Source organism: Rutidosis leptorrhynchoides, chromosome 10 (genome assembly GCF_046630445.1).
Source record: "Rutidosis leptorrhynchoides isolate AG116_Rl617_1_P2 chromosome 10, CSIRO_AGI_Rlap_v1, whole genome shotgun sequence".
In the NCBI taxonomy this organism is placed as follows: domain Eukaryota; kingdom Viridiplantae; phylum Streptophyta; class Magnoliopsida; order Asterales; family Asteraceae; genus Rutidosis; species Rutidosis leptorrhynchoides.
In genome coordinates, this window is record NC_092342.1 from 222,537,547 (window position 1) to 222,556,671 (window position 19,125).

The following is a 19,125-nucleotide window of genomic DNA, read 5'->3' on the forward strand; positions in this document are numbered from 1 at the left end:
CACCGCGACACTTCCACTCTCACGACATTGTGGTGTCTTAAACACCGCGACAATCCCACAAGTCAATTACACAATGAGTAGTGTCTTAAGCACCGCGACAATACTACTCGTTACCTAAAATGTGGTGTCTTGAACACCGCGACACTTCCACATTCATACCACACAAATAAATACATTATATACGTTCACGCATAATTATTCCACTCACCTTGACACAAGGATGATGAATATTCGCTTCCAAACTCAAAGCCAAGTACCTAATACATTAAGTACCAATTCAATACATAAACTAGTGGAATTAACCACATTACAATTACTTGGGCATTTAATGACTCAATTCGCATTAAATGACCCAACTACATCACAACCGCCCTCTTAATGGCCAAGACTCGACTTTAGTTACCAACATTAGTGCATTAAAGTCTACTAGCCTCAATTGACATCCACCTAGGGTAATTTACACCCATTTTACCCAAACTAGGTCAACTAGTACATTCTTGACCCATTTTGACACTTTCACATCCAAACTAGTCAAACATAACCCAAATGACATCTCTTTTAATTTTAACAAATGTTTAATGCTTTTAATATCATTAACACTTTCAACTCACAATTACAAGGCCAAAACCCTAGATTATGGCCATTAGGGTTTCATTACAACAACCTAACCCAAATTCACCCATTTTACTCCCAAATGGGTCATACCAGCTTCTATTAACCAAAACCCTAGCCATAATCAATAAAAACTCGAAACTTAGAGTTAGAACTTACCGAGACTATCACCACGTAGCTAGAGTCACAAGGAACAACTTTAATACTTGCTCCAAAGATCAACCCTAAATCCTTCCTCTCTCAATCTTACTTTGAATCCAAATGGGTGTTAGAGTTTTGGGAGAGAAATTGAAAGAAAATGAAAAAGGAAAAATGAAATAGATGAACTAGTGGACCAGATTTAATGCACCCATCTGATCTATACGTCCATTTACCATTTTGCCCCTCAAAATCTCTTAATTTAACCTAAAACCGGGACCTGGCCAGCAGGCCTGCCGCGGCGCGGCACTAAACGTCGCGGCGCGACGAATCAAAGTAAAATTCACCATGCTTAAGTCCTGTTCTGATCTGGAAACGCTTGATGGGTCGCGGCGCGGACCCGTTTGTCGCGGCGCGACATACGCCTGGGTCTGGCCACTTCGACTAGTTAGTCAAATTTCCAAGGTTTCCACAACTAATTCCTTCATTCTCGTTCCCAATACACGTCTAAGCCTCACATCTAAGTCTCACGAGACCTAACACTACACAAGCTCATTTGTACACTTATATACGCACATGTTAACTAGCACACAATAAATTATATATATACGTTTATCTATACAATTACGCATAAGCTTCCGAATCATAACGTACAAATGGTTAAATATGTACCTTTAGTTACGTACGGGAAAAACGGGATGTTACAGGACCATTCTCACTCGTGTTAGTGATGATTGGTTAGTTTGGGCGCGTTTTGTGTTTGTAAGTGCAATTGGTCAAATTTGCACTAAGTGTCGAATTGAGTTGATTTGTAAATCCACTCTAAGTGTGTTGTTGTATTGTGATAATGGAATAGGTACTTTCCATTGACGGGTTGCGGATTATTCGGTGGCATTCATCAAGGCGACAAGGTGAGTGTTAATATCCTATGTGCATATGTATGTGTAGGATGGGTGCAGGTCGGGTGAAGTGGTTCTCGATTATAGAGCTCATTTCACATATAGGTGGATTTGATGGACTTGTGTAATAGGTCCAATTAGCACGGTTGTGCATTTTGGTTGACCCCCTTTGGCGAGGTGCACACTTTGTGTGTACGTTATCATTATGTGCTTGTGATGTGGATTATATAACCCCAATGGCGAAGGGTTGATATTGAGTTGCGTTTGGGAGAAGTGGGTCACGTGTGGATGCGGATTCACGATGACACGTGTAGTTCGGTCATCTTATCGGAAGTGAGTCTCGTGTAGTTCGGATTCACGATGACGCGTGTAGTTCGGTCATCCTATCGAAGAAGTGAGTCTCGTGTAGTTCGGATTCACGATGACGCGTGTAGTTCGGTCATCTTATTGAGGTAGTGATCTCGTGTGGTTGCGGATTCACTAAGGCTCGTGTAGTTCGGCCAACCTCGATGTTGTGATATTGAAGATAGTAGTCTCGTGTGGATGCGGATTTACTATGGCTCGTGTAGTTCGGCCAATCTTCATAGTGGTAATCTTTTGGTTTCGGTATTCGCGTTAAGAGGTTAACCTTGGGCGGTTTACGCCTTGTTGTATAATGTCGTATTATTGTGATGTTGCTAACCCTCCGGGTGTAGCTTGTTGGCGTTGTTCGCATCGTCGTTGGTGAACTTACTTGTGGTTAGTAGCTTGTTGCTTAGTGATCGTACGATATGCGTAGACTAACTTGCCTTTATGCATGGACTCCGGTATGTGTTATTTGAGATTTGTGTGGCGTGTCCATTTTATGCATATATATGTATGTAGTATATTATCACTCACTAAGCATTAGCTTACCCTCTCGTTGTTGACTTTTTTATAGATTTGCATGGATGCGGTGGCTCGGGTAAGCATGGGATTAGTGGGCTCGCGTAGTTGCTTTAGAAGATCATGTTTTTGGATTGATTAGGATTGGGTAGCGTATCCCCAATCGCCATGCTCGGTCTTTATTTTGTGTTAGAAATCATGTGGTTGAAAACTTGTATTTTTGTACGAAAGTCGTAAAACGGCCGATGTGGGCCCGATCACGTAAAACTCATTTTATTATTGTAACGTGTTAGTTTTAACTAATATAAAATGTTGTGAAAAGCGTTTCGTCTAAAAGTGTCGGGAAGTGGGAGATCTTTAACGGGAAAATGGAAATTTTGGACAGCGGGCTGCCAGGCCTTGTGCGCGCCGCACCTATACTGAATAAAAAAAAAATTATGTTGCATATTCGGTTGGATAACGGTTTGGGTTGTTACAATATATATATATATATATATATATATATATATATATATATATATATATATATATATATATATATATATATATATATATATATATATATACATACATATATCAACATGTCGTTTTTACAAGTTTTATCGATCGTGAATCGCCGGTCAATTTGGGTGGTCAATTGTCTATATGAAACCTATTTCATTTAATCAAGTCTTAACAAGTTTGATTGCTTAACATGTTGGAAACATTTAATCATGTAAATACAGTTTTCATTTAATATATGTAAACATGGAAAAGTTCGGATCACTACACTAGATGAAATTTAAGTACCAAATTTAATATGGCCTATATAATTTTTTTGTTAGATATTAATGTTTTGTAGATGAAATTGTTGTAGTTATAATTTATCCTTTACATACTAAACCCCATGGGATTGTGGTCGTCTCCTCAAGGGGAATCCGACAACAGTCTCCTTCCCTTTTCACACTCATATTTTCATTCTTCCCCTCTCACCTATACCCAACTTGCAAAAGTTACACCAAACTTTAGGGGAGTAAAATGTAAACTCCCCAAATTAAAATACAAACTTCACCCAAATCCTTCAACAGCCCGTATCTTCCGTCTCGCCAATGTAAACTCCCCAAATTGGAATACAAACTTCACCCAAACCCTTCAACAGCCCGTATCTTCCGCCTCGCTACGAGTTAAATTTCACCAAGCACTCCGTTAAACTTGAAATATTTTTACGAACAAAACGAAACTAACTACGTTCGAAACGGACACTTTTTAAAACACTCTAAACACAACGATATACCCTATCTTCCCACTCGCCGCGAGTTAAATTTTTCCGACAGCACCGTCAGACTCGAAATAATTTTATGAACAAAACGATACTAACTACGTTCAAAACAGACACTTTTTAAAAAAAGCGAAATACAACGACAGCCCGTATCTTCCTGCTCACCGTGAGCTAAATTTTTTCGCCAGCACCATTAGACTCGAAATAATTTTATCAACAAAACAAAACTAACTACGTGCGAACCAGACTAATTATAAAAAACACTAAAGACGACGACACCAACAACGAAGCATAACACATGTGCCGTTTTTCCTTCTGTAAAAAAACTGCGTTAAATATGAATACGCCGGCCGAAAGCCCCCGCCGCATCGCACGGGCCGGACCCGGACTAGTTAGACATAAAGGTGTCGGTCACTGTTGGTTGCACGGCAATTGCTCGATGTCTTACAAACATTATTATACGAGTGAAATACAAGATTCTTTAAGTTACATAATCAATTTGTAACACAGATTATACACTTGATTGTAATGCAAAAATTTCTGGTTATATCACTCTCGGTTACACATTTTCGAGCAAAAAGCCTGCATGTATGATGTATGTTCTTGATATCAGGTTTCGTATTTCCGTATTACAGCAAGTCCAATATCATCAAGCAAGCATTCACATCAGTTTGTAGTCCAGAAGACAGGAAACCATAGAAGGTCCAATGGTCCATAAAGCCTAATGCATAATTATAATTATATTAATTAATTTATGTAAAAATTAATAAAAATAGTAGTCATTAACTAAGCTAGGTGATTCATGGTGATGGCTCATATAAGATAGTCAGTCACCTTATGTGAGCTGTAGGAGGAGAGGTCTTGATGAAGAATCATTGAACCAACACCAACACTGTTTGCACCCATTTCTCCAAAAACGAATTTGCTGAACAACAGATATCAATCAATCAATCAGTAATAACCAAACTAGGAGGTCACGCAGATTCAACAAAGGTTTCCAATAAAAGTAACAAAATGAGGTATCAGGCTATTATGGGTTTATTCTATAACAGATACTTATGGGTATGCGTCAAAACGGGTTGGGTTGGCCACTACAGAATGGACATACAATCTTTATACCTAATTACTGCACACTCAACTGTCAACTACAATTACAAAAAAGTATATTATTCCAAAAAAAAAAAAAAAAAAAAAAAAACTCTTTTTACTTGCTAATAAAAAAATTGCCCATCTAAAACCTTTTTTTAATTACCTGTTCGGCCTGGTATAAAGAAGAACACAACCTACACCAGTCAAGATAGCCTAAAGTTTTCAGTAGAACATACCTTAGCCATAATATGCATTCTGACCCTGGAGACCAAAAATACAGAAATGGGTCCAATCGACTGTACAGGCAAGTTACTGCAAGTCTGCAATTGTAACCTCCACAAAAACCTGAGTAGACTGCAAGAGGGAAAAATTACCAAAATGCCCCCATCCATTATAATCAGGAAGCAGCCTTTTTTACAGTTGACAACATATCTATAGAGGAGCAACACTAGGAATAATCAACGGGAGAAGTTTCAACGATGATGACCCGTTATTCAAATCAATGTTATCAAGTTGATCCTCTAAAGTAGAATACGCATCTGCAAAAGCCTTAATACATTGATGTATCCTAAAACAATTCCTCCCAACATTATTTGCAGGGAACAAAGGATCGTCAATATAAATCGGATCAATACTATACCCTCTTTCACGATTTATATACACCCCGCTACCTTGTACCGAAATCCGCATCTGACGCGGGTCAAACACGTTCCCAAAAAAGTAAAAAAAATCCATTAAAAGACCTCCAAAGTTCTGATTAATCGACCTCCCGTAATGATGCTCGTGTTGTAAAAAACGTGTGATCAACAAAATTAAACAATAAGAACTCAAACCACCTGAATACGACTGATCAAGGCTACGATCAGCTAAAAACTGTTTTAAAACTAATGATAAAGGTGTTGCTGCTGGAAACTGTTCGGTCAACTCTTTGACTAGTTCGGTTGTTTGTAAACCCGTGTGTGACGGGGCTTTAAAACTAATGTCGATTCGAATCGATTGCACGTTTGTATCGTTTTGTTCTTGGTTAACAGAAACAATGATATCACATGGGACTTCGACAACAAGCATGATTATGGGTATGGCGGTATTTTCAACAATTTTTAACGAATCGTTTTTTACCCATTCTTGATTAGCGAGATATCTAGCAGCATGTTGAAGACATGTTTCTTTGATTCCATTTCGTCCTTCTAAAATTCCCGCTTCTTTTATCGGTTCTAAGTTCCGAACCGGAGGCAAACAAACCACAAGATCAACATCGCTCGTTGGTAGAGATAAACCGGTTGCGTTAGAGCCGAAAATGTTCGTTCGGGACCGTGGCCATAAGACTTGAAGAGAACGGGTAACCCGTTTGACCGCCCAGTTGATATACGGTTTTCTAGTCATGTTGACTCTCGTAACCTGTTTACAAAACGAGTCAATCTCATCATTTAGTAAGCCATGCATTACGGGAAGCGAAGTTATCCGCGTACTGGAATCGAGTAAGTCGGGTTTTTGAAGAGGAATCACCAAATCCGGATGTTCTTGATCACGGGTTAATTGCGAGATAGCAATTAGACGATCTTGTAATAGCGCTCCGGGTAAAGTTTGAGTCAATTGACGTGCAGAAAGACTTTTTTTCCGCCACGAAGGCCACACGACTTCACTACCGTCCATTCTAACACAAGCCTCATCAAAACTAATTCCATCATGAAACCAACCTTTGACGCCCCAATGCCGTGGGCTCGAGCTACCCGATCGAACGGTAGGAAAACAGCGTTGTTTTCGGGAATCAGCAGCAACAGGTGGAACACAAAGGACAACAGGTGACGGTGGTCTCTTAATTCTAGGTTCTTCCCGTCTGCTAGGAGGAACACACGGGCTTCTATGTTCATAACTGCGTTTAAACTCCCGCGATCGATCCCTTGAAATGCTCGGAATTATAATAGGCCGTAAAATGGGATATGGAAATAAATCTCCGGTTTTCGCTTCAATATCACCTGGGAATGTTGCTAAAGAGCCAGTCACGTTCTCATCGGATAGATCCGTCATTTTTCCATTAACCTCACTGGGTATAACATAACCAAGTGGATCAAAAGGCGAGCAGAATGACGTGGCAGATGGTGATGTCAGCCCGTTTGTACTATACGAGGATGAAAATGCGACCATGTCATCAACGGTTCGATTCATATCCGCCTCCCGCCAAGCCCATGAGCTATCGTCTGAACTGAGAGACGGTGGGCGGGAAAATGTGGGCCCACTGGTAACCGGGTGATCAGAAGAATCCCAGTACATCACCCCACCACCAAAATATTGACTATAATCCATACCCGAAACTGAAAAATTATCTTCACCGACCCAATGGTTGACTGTGTGTAGAAAGCCCGACTGATGGAAATGATTTTGCCAGTTGTGACCAACGTCCAGATGTAGTCTATCGGTAGTAACGTGCCGGCTTATTAACGATAATTGCGGCGATACACCAGGTAACTCATATGATTGGTGACCTGAAAAGCTAACAGGCCCACCATCATGAAAGACAACCGGCTTTTGTTCTATCTTTTCCTTGCTAGTAACCAAAGATTGTGCATCCATTTCTTTAATATGCTCACAGTCGTTAAAATTAACATTTTGACTTCCAATTATATGATCATTTCCAACAACAGGTGCAATAGCAGGTAATACATTATCACCTTCTACTGGATGGTCAACAACACTTGTGACACTGGGAAGAATTTTGGGGTCCGGAATTTCGGATACTGATTTGTGATCGTGAGTTAGTAACTGGGATTTTGTGGGGCCAGTAGGGGCAACGAAATTCTTGACTCGATTACTTGTGCCGTCCTTCTTATGTTTCTTTCTAGCTCTCTTATTCTTCTTTGAGGTGCTTTGAACCGTTCCGTTTATTAGACCATCAGCATGTTCCTGATGACATTCAATGAGTTACATATCATTTGGTACCAAAAAAACATAGGATCCGTATTTAACATTAAAAAAACACGGACAACCATTTCAACTGATGTGGACGCACTCTCTGTTTTAAGATTGTTTTCTTGAATATCCAAAACATCTCCTGCAACCTGAAATATCCCCTGAAAAGTCACAGGACAATAGTTATGCAAAACACTATAAAACGGGAAGTAAAAGCAAGTCGCGTAACGGGTCAAGAAGTATTACATCAACCCCAAAACACTTTTTTCATTTGTTTTTAGGTTATAAAACGATTAGTGCACTTAATATCATTACAAGAACAAATTTATTATCTACAAACTCTTTGGGTAAAACCCTAAGAAGGTTGTATACATTGAAAATAGACTTTAGACTACTTTCAACTCATACATCTGAGCATAGAAATTGCCCAAAAACGTGACTCATTAAATGACTCATAAATGCCACCTATACTAATAAAAAAGCATTACGGCTTCAAAAACCTTCATAATGCCAAAGGGAAGGCAAAAACATGTATGACTAAAATAGTTTACCTTGGCAGGCTTGTTAGGAGTGGAATTACAGTCGATAGATCTTTGAACGGGATTCTGGATTTTTACATCACGTGATTTCCCCTTCTTACCAGAAACAGGTTTTGGTTTCGGTTTTTGTTTCTTCATGGACTTGGTTGATTTTAGATCTTCAAGCTCAAGTATCGTGAAATCCAGTGAAACAACCATGAGCAAACCCCGCAATCTCCTTAATATGTGATCAGAAACTGAGCCAACGGACCCCAATGAGGTAAAGAACAGTGCCTCCTCATCAAATTGATCATGGTCAAATGTTGATAACATTGTTGAAATCTCACAAACAATTAATAGACGATTAAACTTATGGAAAATTGATGATAAATTATTGGGAGGAGGAATATATAGAGTCAGCTCTGATGCTTTATATTTTCCTTCGAGAGTATCAATGGTTTCTTGGTGCCAACTAGTGCGATTGTATCTCAAGGGTTGTTTATCTCTGCCACTAATGGTCTGCAACTCATCCTCCATGGCATTCCTTCTTCCATGCAAAATGTCATGAGTCTGAAGATTTCAAAAGTTATGCCACTTTTGCCCAAATAATAAAAAAATACCAAAAAAAAATTATATTAATTGGCCATATTCTTGAATACACTCTCAAGTCTCAACTAACCTAAATGCCCGATTACTCAAAATGTACCATAAATATCAATCTTTAGTTCTTTACAAAGCTCGTATACGTCACATATATAGAGTAAAACGTATATATGCAAATCAGTTGTACATATGGAAGTGTTTGGATATGCATTTTCAAATTACTTGAAATAACAGGTAAGCTCATATTAATCTCAATTCAATATTATGTTTTCTAAAGAATAACATACTTAATTGTCCAAATCTAATTATTTTGATTGCAAGTGATCAAAAGCTAAATATAATCATTTGCCCAAACACTTGACACTAATTAATGATACTGCAAAAAAAAAAAAAAAAAAATCAATTGAAACAGACATCCAAACACACCTTTAGTGTTCTTCATCAACCAGAAGGTTCAGAAGCCAGTATTGCATGAGCAAATAAAATTACAAACAATTCTACAAACTTCACCATTATGATCATGCAGTGAGTAAGCGGCCTAAAATTAAAAGCAACCTAAAATTGTGATATTCTAGTAAACCCCAAATGAAACAAACAAAATTAATTCACATAGCACAACATTTAGCAGTAAAGAATTGATTTTTCAATAGAGATAAAAAAATGGGGTGTGTGAGAGAGAATGTGAGGTTTGAGAGATCTGCAAGGTTTAGTGGCGGCATGGATAGGATGCGGGATCGGTACAATGGCAGACTTCAAGATCGGTTAACAAGATTATTCGGAATCCATTTGACTCTTCAATTTCCAGGATAATTGGACAGCGGCTGATTTGTGGAGATCCTTCAAACCATATGGAGAGATTAGAGATATCTACGTGGCTGGAAAAGATTAAGAAATGGAAATCGTTTCGCTTTTGCAAGGGTTGCAAACGTAATAAGTGCAGATCGGTTGTTGACTGCACTAGAAAAGATCACATTCAATGGTATACCAATAAGGATCTTCAAGGCTAAGGAAAGAGACGAGTCAGCTCGAAAGTCGTCCAATGTGAACCAGCCTAAAGGTGTCTTCAGTAATGATCGTATGTATCATACAAATAATGTCAGGGATGACCGCAAATTCAGTGAAGTTGCAAGAAGTCCAAAAGAAGACCTAAGAGTTAAACTCACAAAAAGAATGGAGGAAAAGAGGGATTATTCGAACAAGGAGGAGGAGATGGGTTATACGAATGGCAAAAACGACTTCATGAATTATAATGATGGCAGAACTATAAACATCAAAGGATGACAACAACATAATCGAGATCTGTTGGGGCGATCCATCATTTGCGAACTAAAAGGTGTGGATCTATTTTATCAACTCGAAGATTTGTGCAAAGCAGAAGGGATGTGTAATTTTTATCTAAAACACTTAGGTGGAATAGATGTGCTTGTAGTGTGCGAATCATCAAATGCAGCTGATATAATCCTTAAGAATGAAGGTCATGCAATGTACAAATGGTGCAATAATGTTCGGGCATTAGATCAGGCGCATTGGTCCTCTGGACGATTAGTTTGGGTAGACATTAGAGGTGTTCCAGTTCTACATTGGAATGAAGATACCTTCATATCTATAGTTGGATGGTGGGGTAGAATCTTGTAGATGGAGAATTGTAATCTTGACGATGGCAACCAAAATCTAATTTCAGGGAAGGTTCTAATCCATATCGTAATACTGTAAACATTAAAGGATGGGACAAGCTTTTTGACGACAACAATATGATCTATGTCAGTGTTAAAGAAGATCCAACCAAGGAGATTCAGGTTGCTTTTGATTGTCAGGAAAATCTAGAATGTAATAACTCTACTACATCCAAGTCTGATGATGATGAGTTCATGGATGATATGTTTGACTACTCTGTTGACGAAGAAAACTTCTTCAAGTTTAGTGTTCATGAGGAAAATAACAAAGCAAACGGCGACCACAATTCCAGCTAAAATGGCCGGAGTAAACATGCAGCTGGGAACAAGGAGTCGGGATGTTGGACTCGGGTAATCGTTTCCAAGGCAATAATGATGATGTTTGCATAGAAGAAATTAACGCTACAATTCTCGAGAACCCTATTAATGATGACGGCAACTCTCCATGTACGGTGCAGTTTAATAACGGTAATTCCCAATCGATTAAAAATAAAAATAAATATAATAATAATAGGGTTGTCAATGTGGACTTGGACCCAGACCAGCCCTCTGGACCAATGTCCAGGTGCACGTCACCAGAAGTCAAGTTCGAATTCAAAGGGTGAATTGAATAAACAAGCAAAATCAAGTCTAAAGAGCGCCGGTGCGAAAATTGATACCTATTGTTCCTACAATTCAGTCAATATCGAGGGGGTTTATGAATTTGATTGCCATCTAGAGCTGAAATGACAGAAGAAGCATTCATCACAGTAAGTTCTATTAATTCTTCTTCATCTAATCTCATTTTATAATGAAGATTATCACTTACAATAAAAGAGGGTCTGGGACAGGGAAAGATAGTAAATTCGGGTCGGTAAAGAAGTTGATTACGAATGAGAATCCAAGTTTGATTGCTCTCCAAGAAACAAAGCTTCATCCTGTTAATGACTTATGGGTTCAATCACTTTGGGGTTCCACTGAGTGCAACTTTATTCAACAAGAGATGATTGGAAAATCGGGTGGGCAACTTCTAATTTGGGACACTACATTGTTTGAGGCCATTGATGTCATAAAATTCAATCGTGTTATTGGCATCCCGGGTATGTGGAAAAGTAATGGTGCTCCTCTTAACATTCTTAATGTCTATGGACCACATAACAATGTTAAGAAGCAAAAGTTGTGGGATTCATTGTCAAGTGTACTTGCAAATAAAGATGAGGCTTGGGCTTTGTGTGGTGATTCCAATGAAGTCAGGGCTAGACGTTTCAATAGCTTCATTGCCTCTAATAGTTTATTTATTGGATATACTAATTGGTGGAAGAATTTTCACTCGTGTTAGTGAGGACGGCATCAAGTTTAGTAAATTGGATCACTTTCTAGTTTCAGAAAAAATTTATCTTCTTTGAGAAAACCTCTTGGCAGTGGCTTTGGAAAGAACGAATTCAGACCACTGCCCAATTGTTCTAAAGGATGAAGAGAAGAATTATGGCCCGAAACCTTTTAAGTTTTTTGATGCATGGCTAGATGAAGAGGGGATCGAACGGGTCGTCAATGATGCTTGGAACACACCTACTGTTCCAGGTGCTCGAAAAGATCGAAACTTTCTGAATAAACTGAAATGTGTCAAAGGTTCACTCAGGTCATGGAGTAAAATGATATTCGGGAATTTAGAGGGCGAGATTGAGCTGCATAAAAACCTGACGCAGACACAAGAACTCAAAGCAGACTTGGGGACTTTAAATTCTAATGAACTAGAGATGTGGAAAAATGCCCGTGAAAGCTAGTTAGAAAAAAGAGAAAACCAAGTCGAGTATGTACAAAAGGCCCGAGTGCGGTGGCTTCTTGAGGGTGATAAGAATACGAAGTTTTTTCACTCGGTCATTCGAAATAAATATAATAGGTGTAGTATTCGGGGGCTCATCATTAATGGATCTTGGAATGATAACCCGCAAGCTATTGAAGACGTGGCTTTTAATCATTTCAGTCAACGTTTTTGAAGAACCTAACTCCTTGAGACCTTCGTTGGAAGACCTTAACTACCCTTTGATCTCCTGTGAAGAAGCTGCTGACCTTGAGAGTAAGTTTCTAGAATCCGAAATACTTGATGCCATTAACGAACTGTGGTAGTACGAAAGCACCGGGTACGGGTCCAGACGGTTTCAATATGCATTTCGTTAAAAAGTTTTGGAATGTCATCAAGAGTGATCTCGTTGAAGCAATTTCGTGGTTTTGGGAAAAAGGCGAGATTTCTAGAGGTTGTGATGCTTCCTTCGTTACCCTTATCCCCAAAAAGGCGGACCCGTTCGGACTTAGTGACTACTGTCCGATTAGCCTTATTGTTAGCTATTACTAAAATAGTTGCCAAAATTCTATCTAATCGCCTTCCGAAGGTATTACCTAATTTAGTGGGATCGGAGCAAAGTGCCTTCCTAAATGGCCGCTTCATATTAGATGCCCTAATTGGCTAATTGCCAATGAAACTGTTGATTTTCTTAAAGCCAATCGGGAAAAAGGGTATAATCTTCAAAGTGGATTTTGAAAAGGCGTTCAACAGTCTCAATTGGAATTTCCTTCTAAATGTTATGAAGTGTATGGGATTTGGTTGCAAATGGAGGAGATGGATCTTAACGTGCCTAAAATCAGCCTCCATTTCTATTCTTGTTAATGGTGCTCCCACTTCTGAATTTTTGCTCGGTAAGGGTGTAAGACAAGGCGACCCCTCTCACCTTTCCTTTCCATTCTCGCAGCCGAAGGCTTAAATATTCTTGTTAAAGTAGCAACGGATAAAGGACTTTTTAAAGGTATAAAAGTTGGGAAAGATAAGGTGCTAGTGTCGCACCTTCAATACGCGAACGACACTATTTTTTTCGGTGAATGGAATTGTTCAAATGCTTTTAATCTACAGAATCTCCTTAAGTGTTTTGAGCTAGCGTCAAGTTTAGAAGTTAACTTTCAAACAAGTTGTGTTCATGGAGTGGGAGTTGATTCATCGGATCCCAATCCTTTAGCTCAACACATGGGCCATCGAGTAGGTAAATTTCCTTTCATCTATCTTGGTTTGCCTATAGGTGCGAAAATGAAAAGGTTAAACGATTGACGTCCGGTTATAGATAAATTTAATAGTAGGCTCTCGGGTTGAAAAATGTGGATCAATGTCATTCGGAGGAAGATCAACTCTTATTAAATCGGTGCTTACATGTCTCCCATTGTACTACTTCTCGCTCTTTCGTGCTCCGCCATGTGTGATCAAACAACTTGAGAGTGTAAGACGTTCCTTCTTTTGAAGCGGGTCGGGATTGGGTTCAAAAACTTCATGGGTCAAATGGGAAAATGTCATTAACACTTTTGAGAATGGGGGGCTAAACATCGGGTCATTAAAAGTAAAAATCTTGCATTATTGGGGAAGTGGTGTTGGAGGTTCAAAACCTAAACCGCACACTTTAGACCAAAGTTATTCGTAGCATTCATGGTTCTAGTGGTAGGCTAATGTTAGAGAATGAAAATCCTTCAACATTAGGTGTTTGGCATGATATTATACCAGCAGGTAAATCTATAGAAGACATGCAGGTTCAATTCAAAAACACCTTCACTAAAATAATTGGTGATGGCGGCTCTACTTACTTTTGGCATGAGCATTGGATCAGAGAAGATAAACTATGCAATTTACTTCCGCGGCTATATAGACTCGAACAAGAAAAAGACACAACTATCAAATATCATTTGTGTGATGGAGAAGCTGGGGCAAATGCACTCTGTAATTGGAGAAGAGAACCTACAGGACGCGCATCCGGGAAACTGGAGGCTTCACTTAACTTATTATCGTCGTTCACTTTTGATCGCAGGAACAACGATAACTGGCGATTATCGTCGTTCACTTTTGATCGCAGGAACAACGATAACTGGCGATGGTCCATGACTTCTGATGGGCAGTTTAAGGTCAAGGTGTTGGCTTCTGCAATTGACAAACAGATCCTGAGAACAAATAGCTCGCACGAAACAACCTCGTGCCTAAAAAGTTAGAGATATTCATGTGTCGAGCCTTAAAGAAAAGATTACCCGTGAGAATTGAATTAGACAAGATAGGTATTGATCTCCATAGTGTACGTTGACATGAAGTTGCCATGAAGAGTTAGAATCAGTGGAGCATTCACTCATTTTTTGCATACATGCTCTTGACGTTTAGGATCGCATTTAAATGGTGAAACATGGGAAACTTTACAAACTTCAGTCTAATCGAGATTCTTGGCGAAAACAATGGCAACTCTACAATGTCAAGCTTCAGGAAACTGGTTTGGCTAGCATTGAAGTGGATTTGTGTGTATTTCATTTGGAAAAACCGAAATAATAGGGTGTTTCAAGGTAGAAGTTGGAACACTCCGGTTGCTCTTAATGAGATACAAATCAAGTCGTTCGAATGGATTTCAATAGAGTGAGAAGAAGAAAGCTCGATTGGCATATGTGGTTATCTAATCCAAGCGATCATCTCAGTTTAGCATGACTCGTCTGCTCCTGGGCTGCTGACTTCGCATCTCAGATTGATAGTCGAATAGTTGTTCTCGTGTCATATTGTATTGTCGTGATAATATGTAGTTCGTGTGCTTGTAAAAGGATCCTTAAGTCGTGATAATACGTATAGGTGATCCTTACTGTCGTGACAATATGTATAGAATAATATGTAAAGGTGATCCATGCTCCTAAATGGATCCTTATGTACTCATGTGTTCTACTTGATGTTTTAATAACATGCTGGCTTTTCAAAAGAATTGATTTTTCAATCGTAGGCGGATTAATAATTTATAAAGTTCTTAAATGAAAGAGCATGAGAGTTGATAACAATAAATAAATCGACAAAAAGAGTACCAAAGATTTTGCAGCTTTTCCCAATACGACACGAGATACGTTCCTCTTAGTTTGACCATCCAACTTCATCCACCAATCCACACACCCTTTTTTCCTCCAAAACACATTTGCAGCCACACCTGCAGCAGCACAAACAGACTTCTCTTTCAACTTCACCCCTCTCTTCTTCTCGGTATTTGAATGCAACCAAGACAATCTCAAAGCCAACTCCAACCGATTCGCTATAAACGCCTCAACACTATAATAACCTTTTGATTTCAACCAATTCAACTCCACCCAATCCAATGATCCTCCACTTAATACACTCTCTTCCCCTCTCAAAAACTCTCCATTCGAAACCGAATCCATCGCCTCAACAAAAACATTCACATTTTCAACAAATTCTCTACTAACTATAACAGAATCTAAACAGCTACTACAACAAGATTCTAACTGTTCACCTTCTTTGGAATCAAACAACTGTACAGAATCACGAATAAGCTTCTCAGGCTTCGAATTCTCGCTAATTCTAGTTAATAATCCGTGCGACTTCCGGAAACAGAAGCTCGGGATGCTAGGGTTTGCTGATGAAGGAATATCAGGTAAAATTATAAACAAACCTTGGCCGTTGTTTTTAAGCTTAAATTGCAACTGAATTAAAAGCTGCGTGAATGATTTATCAAGGATTGTAAGGTGAGACTGCCGTTGGTGGATTGTGAGTGATGTAAACCATTTGAGAATTGAAGATCTAGGGTTAGGGTTAGGGTTGGATGAAATTAAAGAATGTGAATTGTAAACAGAGATATGAGAAGTAAGGGAATCAATCAATTGACGTTTGGATTCCATATTGTTTGTCAATTTGAGGAAATTGGGGAATTTGATTCGAGAATTTAGGGCTATGTAATTTTGAGAGAAATTGTTTTTGAACGTTTGGTGAGGGGTGGAAGAACCTACACTTTGCAGTGGAAAACACCGGGAGTTGACAAAAAAAAAAGAACAATTTGCACTTTAATATTTTTTAATACTAATTCGATAATGATAAATTTTTATTTGATTTATTATTTTTAATTAATTAATAATTAAAATTAATTAATTAATTACTAGTCCATCGGTTTCAACTTAATACTCCGTAGTTTACAGATAAAAAATACATAATTTAAGAAATGACATTATTATATTGTATTTTTTATTTACCTAAAAATTTACCAATAACTTTTTTTTATCTTTTTGTCTTACATACATAAATTAATGATATAAAAAACATTTTCATCATTATTTTTATTTATTTATATAAGTGAACTATTAATTTGAGACATTTAAAAAGTAATATTAGTTAACTATTATGATAAAACGGATGAAGTATTACTCTTTGATACTTAAATAAAAATTGATTAGGGTCTGTTTTGACTTTTGAGACATGTAAATAACAAAATCTTGTCATTTTATATTCTTTCAAATTTCATATTATTATTTATTTATATTTATATATTTATTTATTATTTATATAATGTGGGTTTTGTTAACTTATGCTTTTGTAGCATACATTTCATTTAATAAAGAATATTAACTAAAACGTCTATTTTCCAAACAAACTATAACGATACTATAACAACCCAAACCAATAACTAACCGATTACGCAAAACAAAATTTTTTTTTTGATAACAGTAGAGTGCGCCACGCGCACCACCACAGGGTGCGCGGCGCGCACAGGCCCCAAATCAGTTCTGTCCGGTTTTGCAAATTTTCAAATAAAGATCTCCCACTTCCCGACATAATTTGACGAAACGCCTTTCACAACATGTTCTAATATGAAAAACTCATACGATTCAAACATAAAATGAGTTTTACAAAACGTGGCCCACATCGGCCGTTTTACGAGTTTCGTACAAATCATGAGTTTCGACCACATTAGTTTAATTTCCAAACGACACTATGAGCATGGTGTTTGGGGTTAAACTACCCAAGTCTTGGTCAATCTCCAAAAGCTATCACATCCCAAAAGCGTCCCCTAAACAACAAGCGAGATCTCTAATCCATACGAATGCCCTTACCCTTGTCTCCGCCGGAGCCTATAAAAAGATAAACAACAAGAGGGTAAGCAAAGCTTAGTGAATGCAATAATTATACATATACATATATAATATACCTACTTGCATACACTTACATACACCGTAACATTCGCTAGTAACAACAATTAGCATACAAACTCCGAGTATAAGCTAATAACCTCCAAATACCACAACTAGCATAATCATTAGCATATTCACCAAAATAATATATTATGCTATACAACAACACATACACAAGCTATATGGTTAACCATACACACGTCATGGTGCTACCGGCTCCGTGGTTCACACCATACGTAATGCTATGACGTTGCCGGCTCCGTGGTTCACGTCACTACGCATTCGAGTCATACTCTTTTATAGTGCTACCGGCTCCGTGGTTCACACTTCGGTGCTACCGGCTCCGTGGTTCACACCTAATTTTTATAGTGCTACCGGCTCCGTGGTTCACACTTTGATGCTACCGGCTCCGTGGTTCACATCACAACACGTGCACCATGATGCTACCGGCTCCGTGGTTCACATCATAGTACACTCACACATACTATGGCACTCCCGGCTCCGTGGGTCATACCATAGCATACAAATAAATACACCATATACATACATGTATAATTACTCCACTCACCTTAACAATTTGGTGACGATTTTATAACTCCGCAAGCTTCAAAGCAAAGTACCTAATATAATAAGTACTCCATTAACACACAAACTAGTTGGACTAAATGCCAACAATTTACACATGTGCATTCAATGACTTAATTTCATTAAATGCCCCATTTACCAAAACCGTCATTTAAGGTCAAGACCCATCATCAATCACTAAAAGCTAGTGATTAAGGTCTAACAACACCGTCTTACACAAACTTATGACATTTCACACCCATCTTGCCCAACTAGGTCAACAACTACTCATTTAATCACTTTAATGTCAACACACCCATTTCGGGTCTTCCACAAACCCTCCTAACACCCATTTACTAAACATTTAGGTGTGCTAGTAATTAGCTAACCAATTTATGTTCATAAACCCCAATTAATACTTTAAACCATATGTTAGTTACTATTGAGTCTACATGACTAAATCTTACCCAAGAACACCCAAAATCGCCAAACATGAGTTTTATGTTCACCATTTACCCAAACCCTAACCCTTACACAAAATCAAAGTAAGGAAATTAAAGTTAGAACATACCACTACGACCAAAACGTAGCTAGAGAGGAGATGAACAACTTTATAACTCGAGCTAAGTCTCAAAACTAGCTCCTTTTTCCTTTGCTTGAGCTTTCTCACACAAGAATCTCACTCTCTCTCTCTCTCTCTCTCTAAAATTGAAGTGAATAGGATGAAATTGTTGGAAATGGAGTGAATGACACCCCAAGATCTGACCTACTGGCCTCAAACTCGTCCACAAGTGAAATTACCAAAAAGCCCATCAAAATATCTAATTAAAATAAGCAAAACCCGGCTACAGTGAGGAGTGCGCCACGCGCACCCCTATGTGTGCGCTGAGCGCACCCAGCCCAGATCACTCTCTGACCTCTGTTTTAATATACAAAGTCACCCACACTTCATGTACCATAATTACACTGATGTACAATTATTATTAGGGTCTTACAACTCTCCCCCACTTGAATCGGAGCGCGTCCTCGCGATCCAAGCCGCATGACAAGAG

The 19,125-nt window shown here is 38.5% G+C and overlaps 1 protein-coding gene across 1 annotated transcript; it reads right to left on the bottom strand.

Annotated features, from left to right (window-relative positions):
* Positions 1-4,162: 4,162 nt before the first annotated feature.
* On the bottom strand, positions 4,163-16,297 carry LOC139871630 (uncharacterized). The gene is made up of 6 exons (XM_071859348.1): positions 15,401-16,297; positions 8,319-8,855; positions 7,845-7,928; positions 5,097-7,761; positions 4,606-4,696; positions 4,163-4,492 (listed from the first exon to the last, which is right to left on the bottom strand). The coding sequence occupies exons 1-4, from the start codon at positions 16,223-16,225 to the stop codon at positions 5,293-5,295; spliced, it is 3,915 nt and encodes a 1,304-aa protein (XP_071715449.1). The 5' UTR covers positions 16,226-16,297; the 3' UTR covers positions 4,163-4,492; positions 4,606-4,696; positions 5,097-5,292.
* Positions 16,298-19,125: the final 2,828 nt, after the last annotated feature.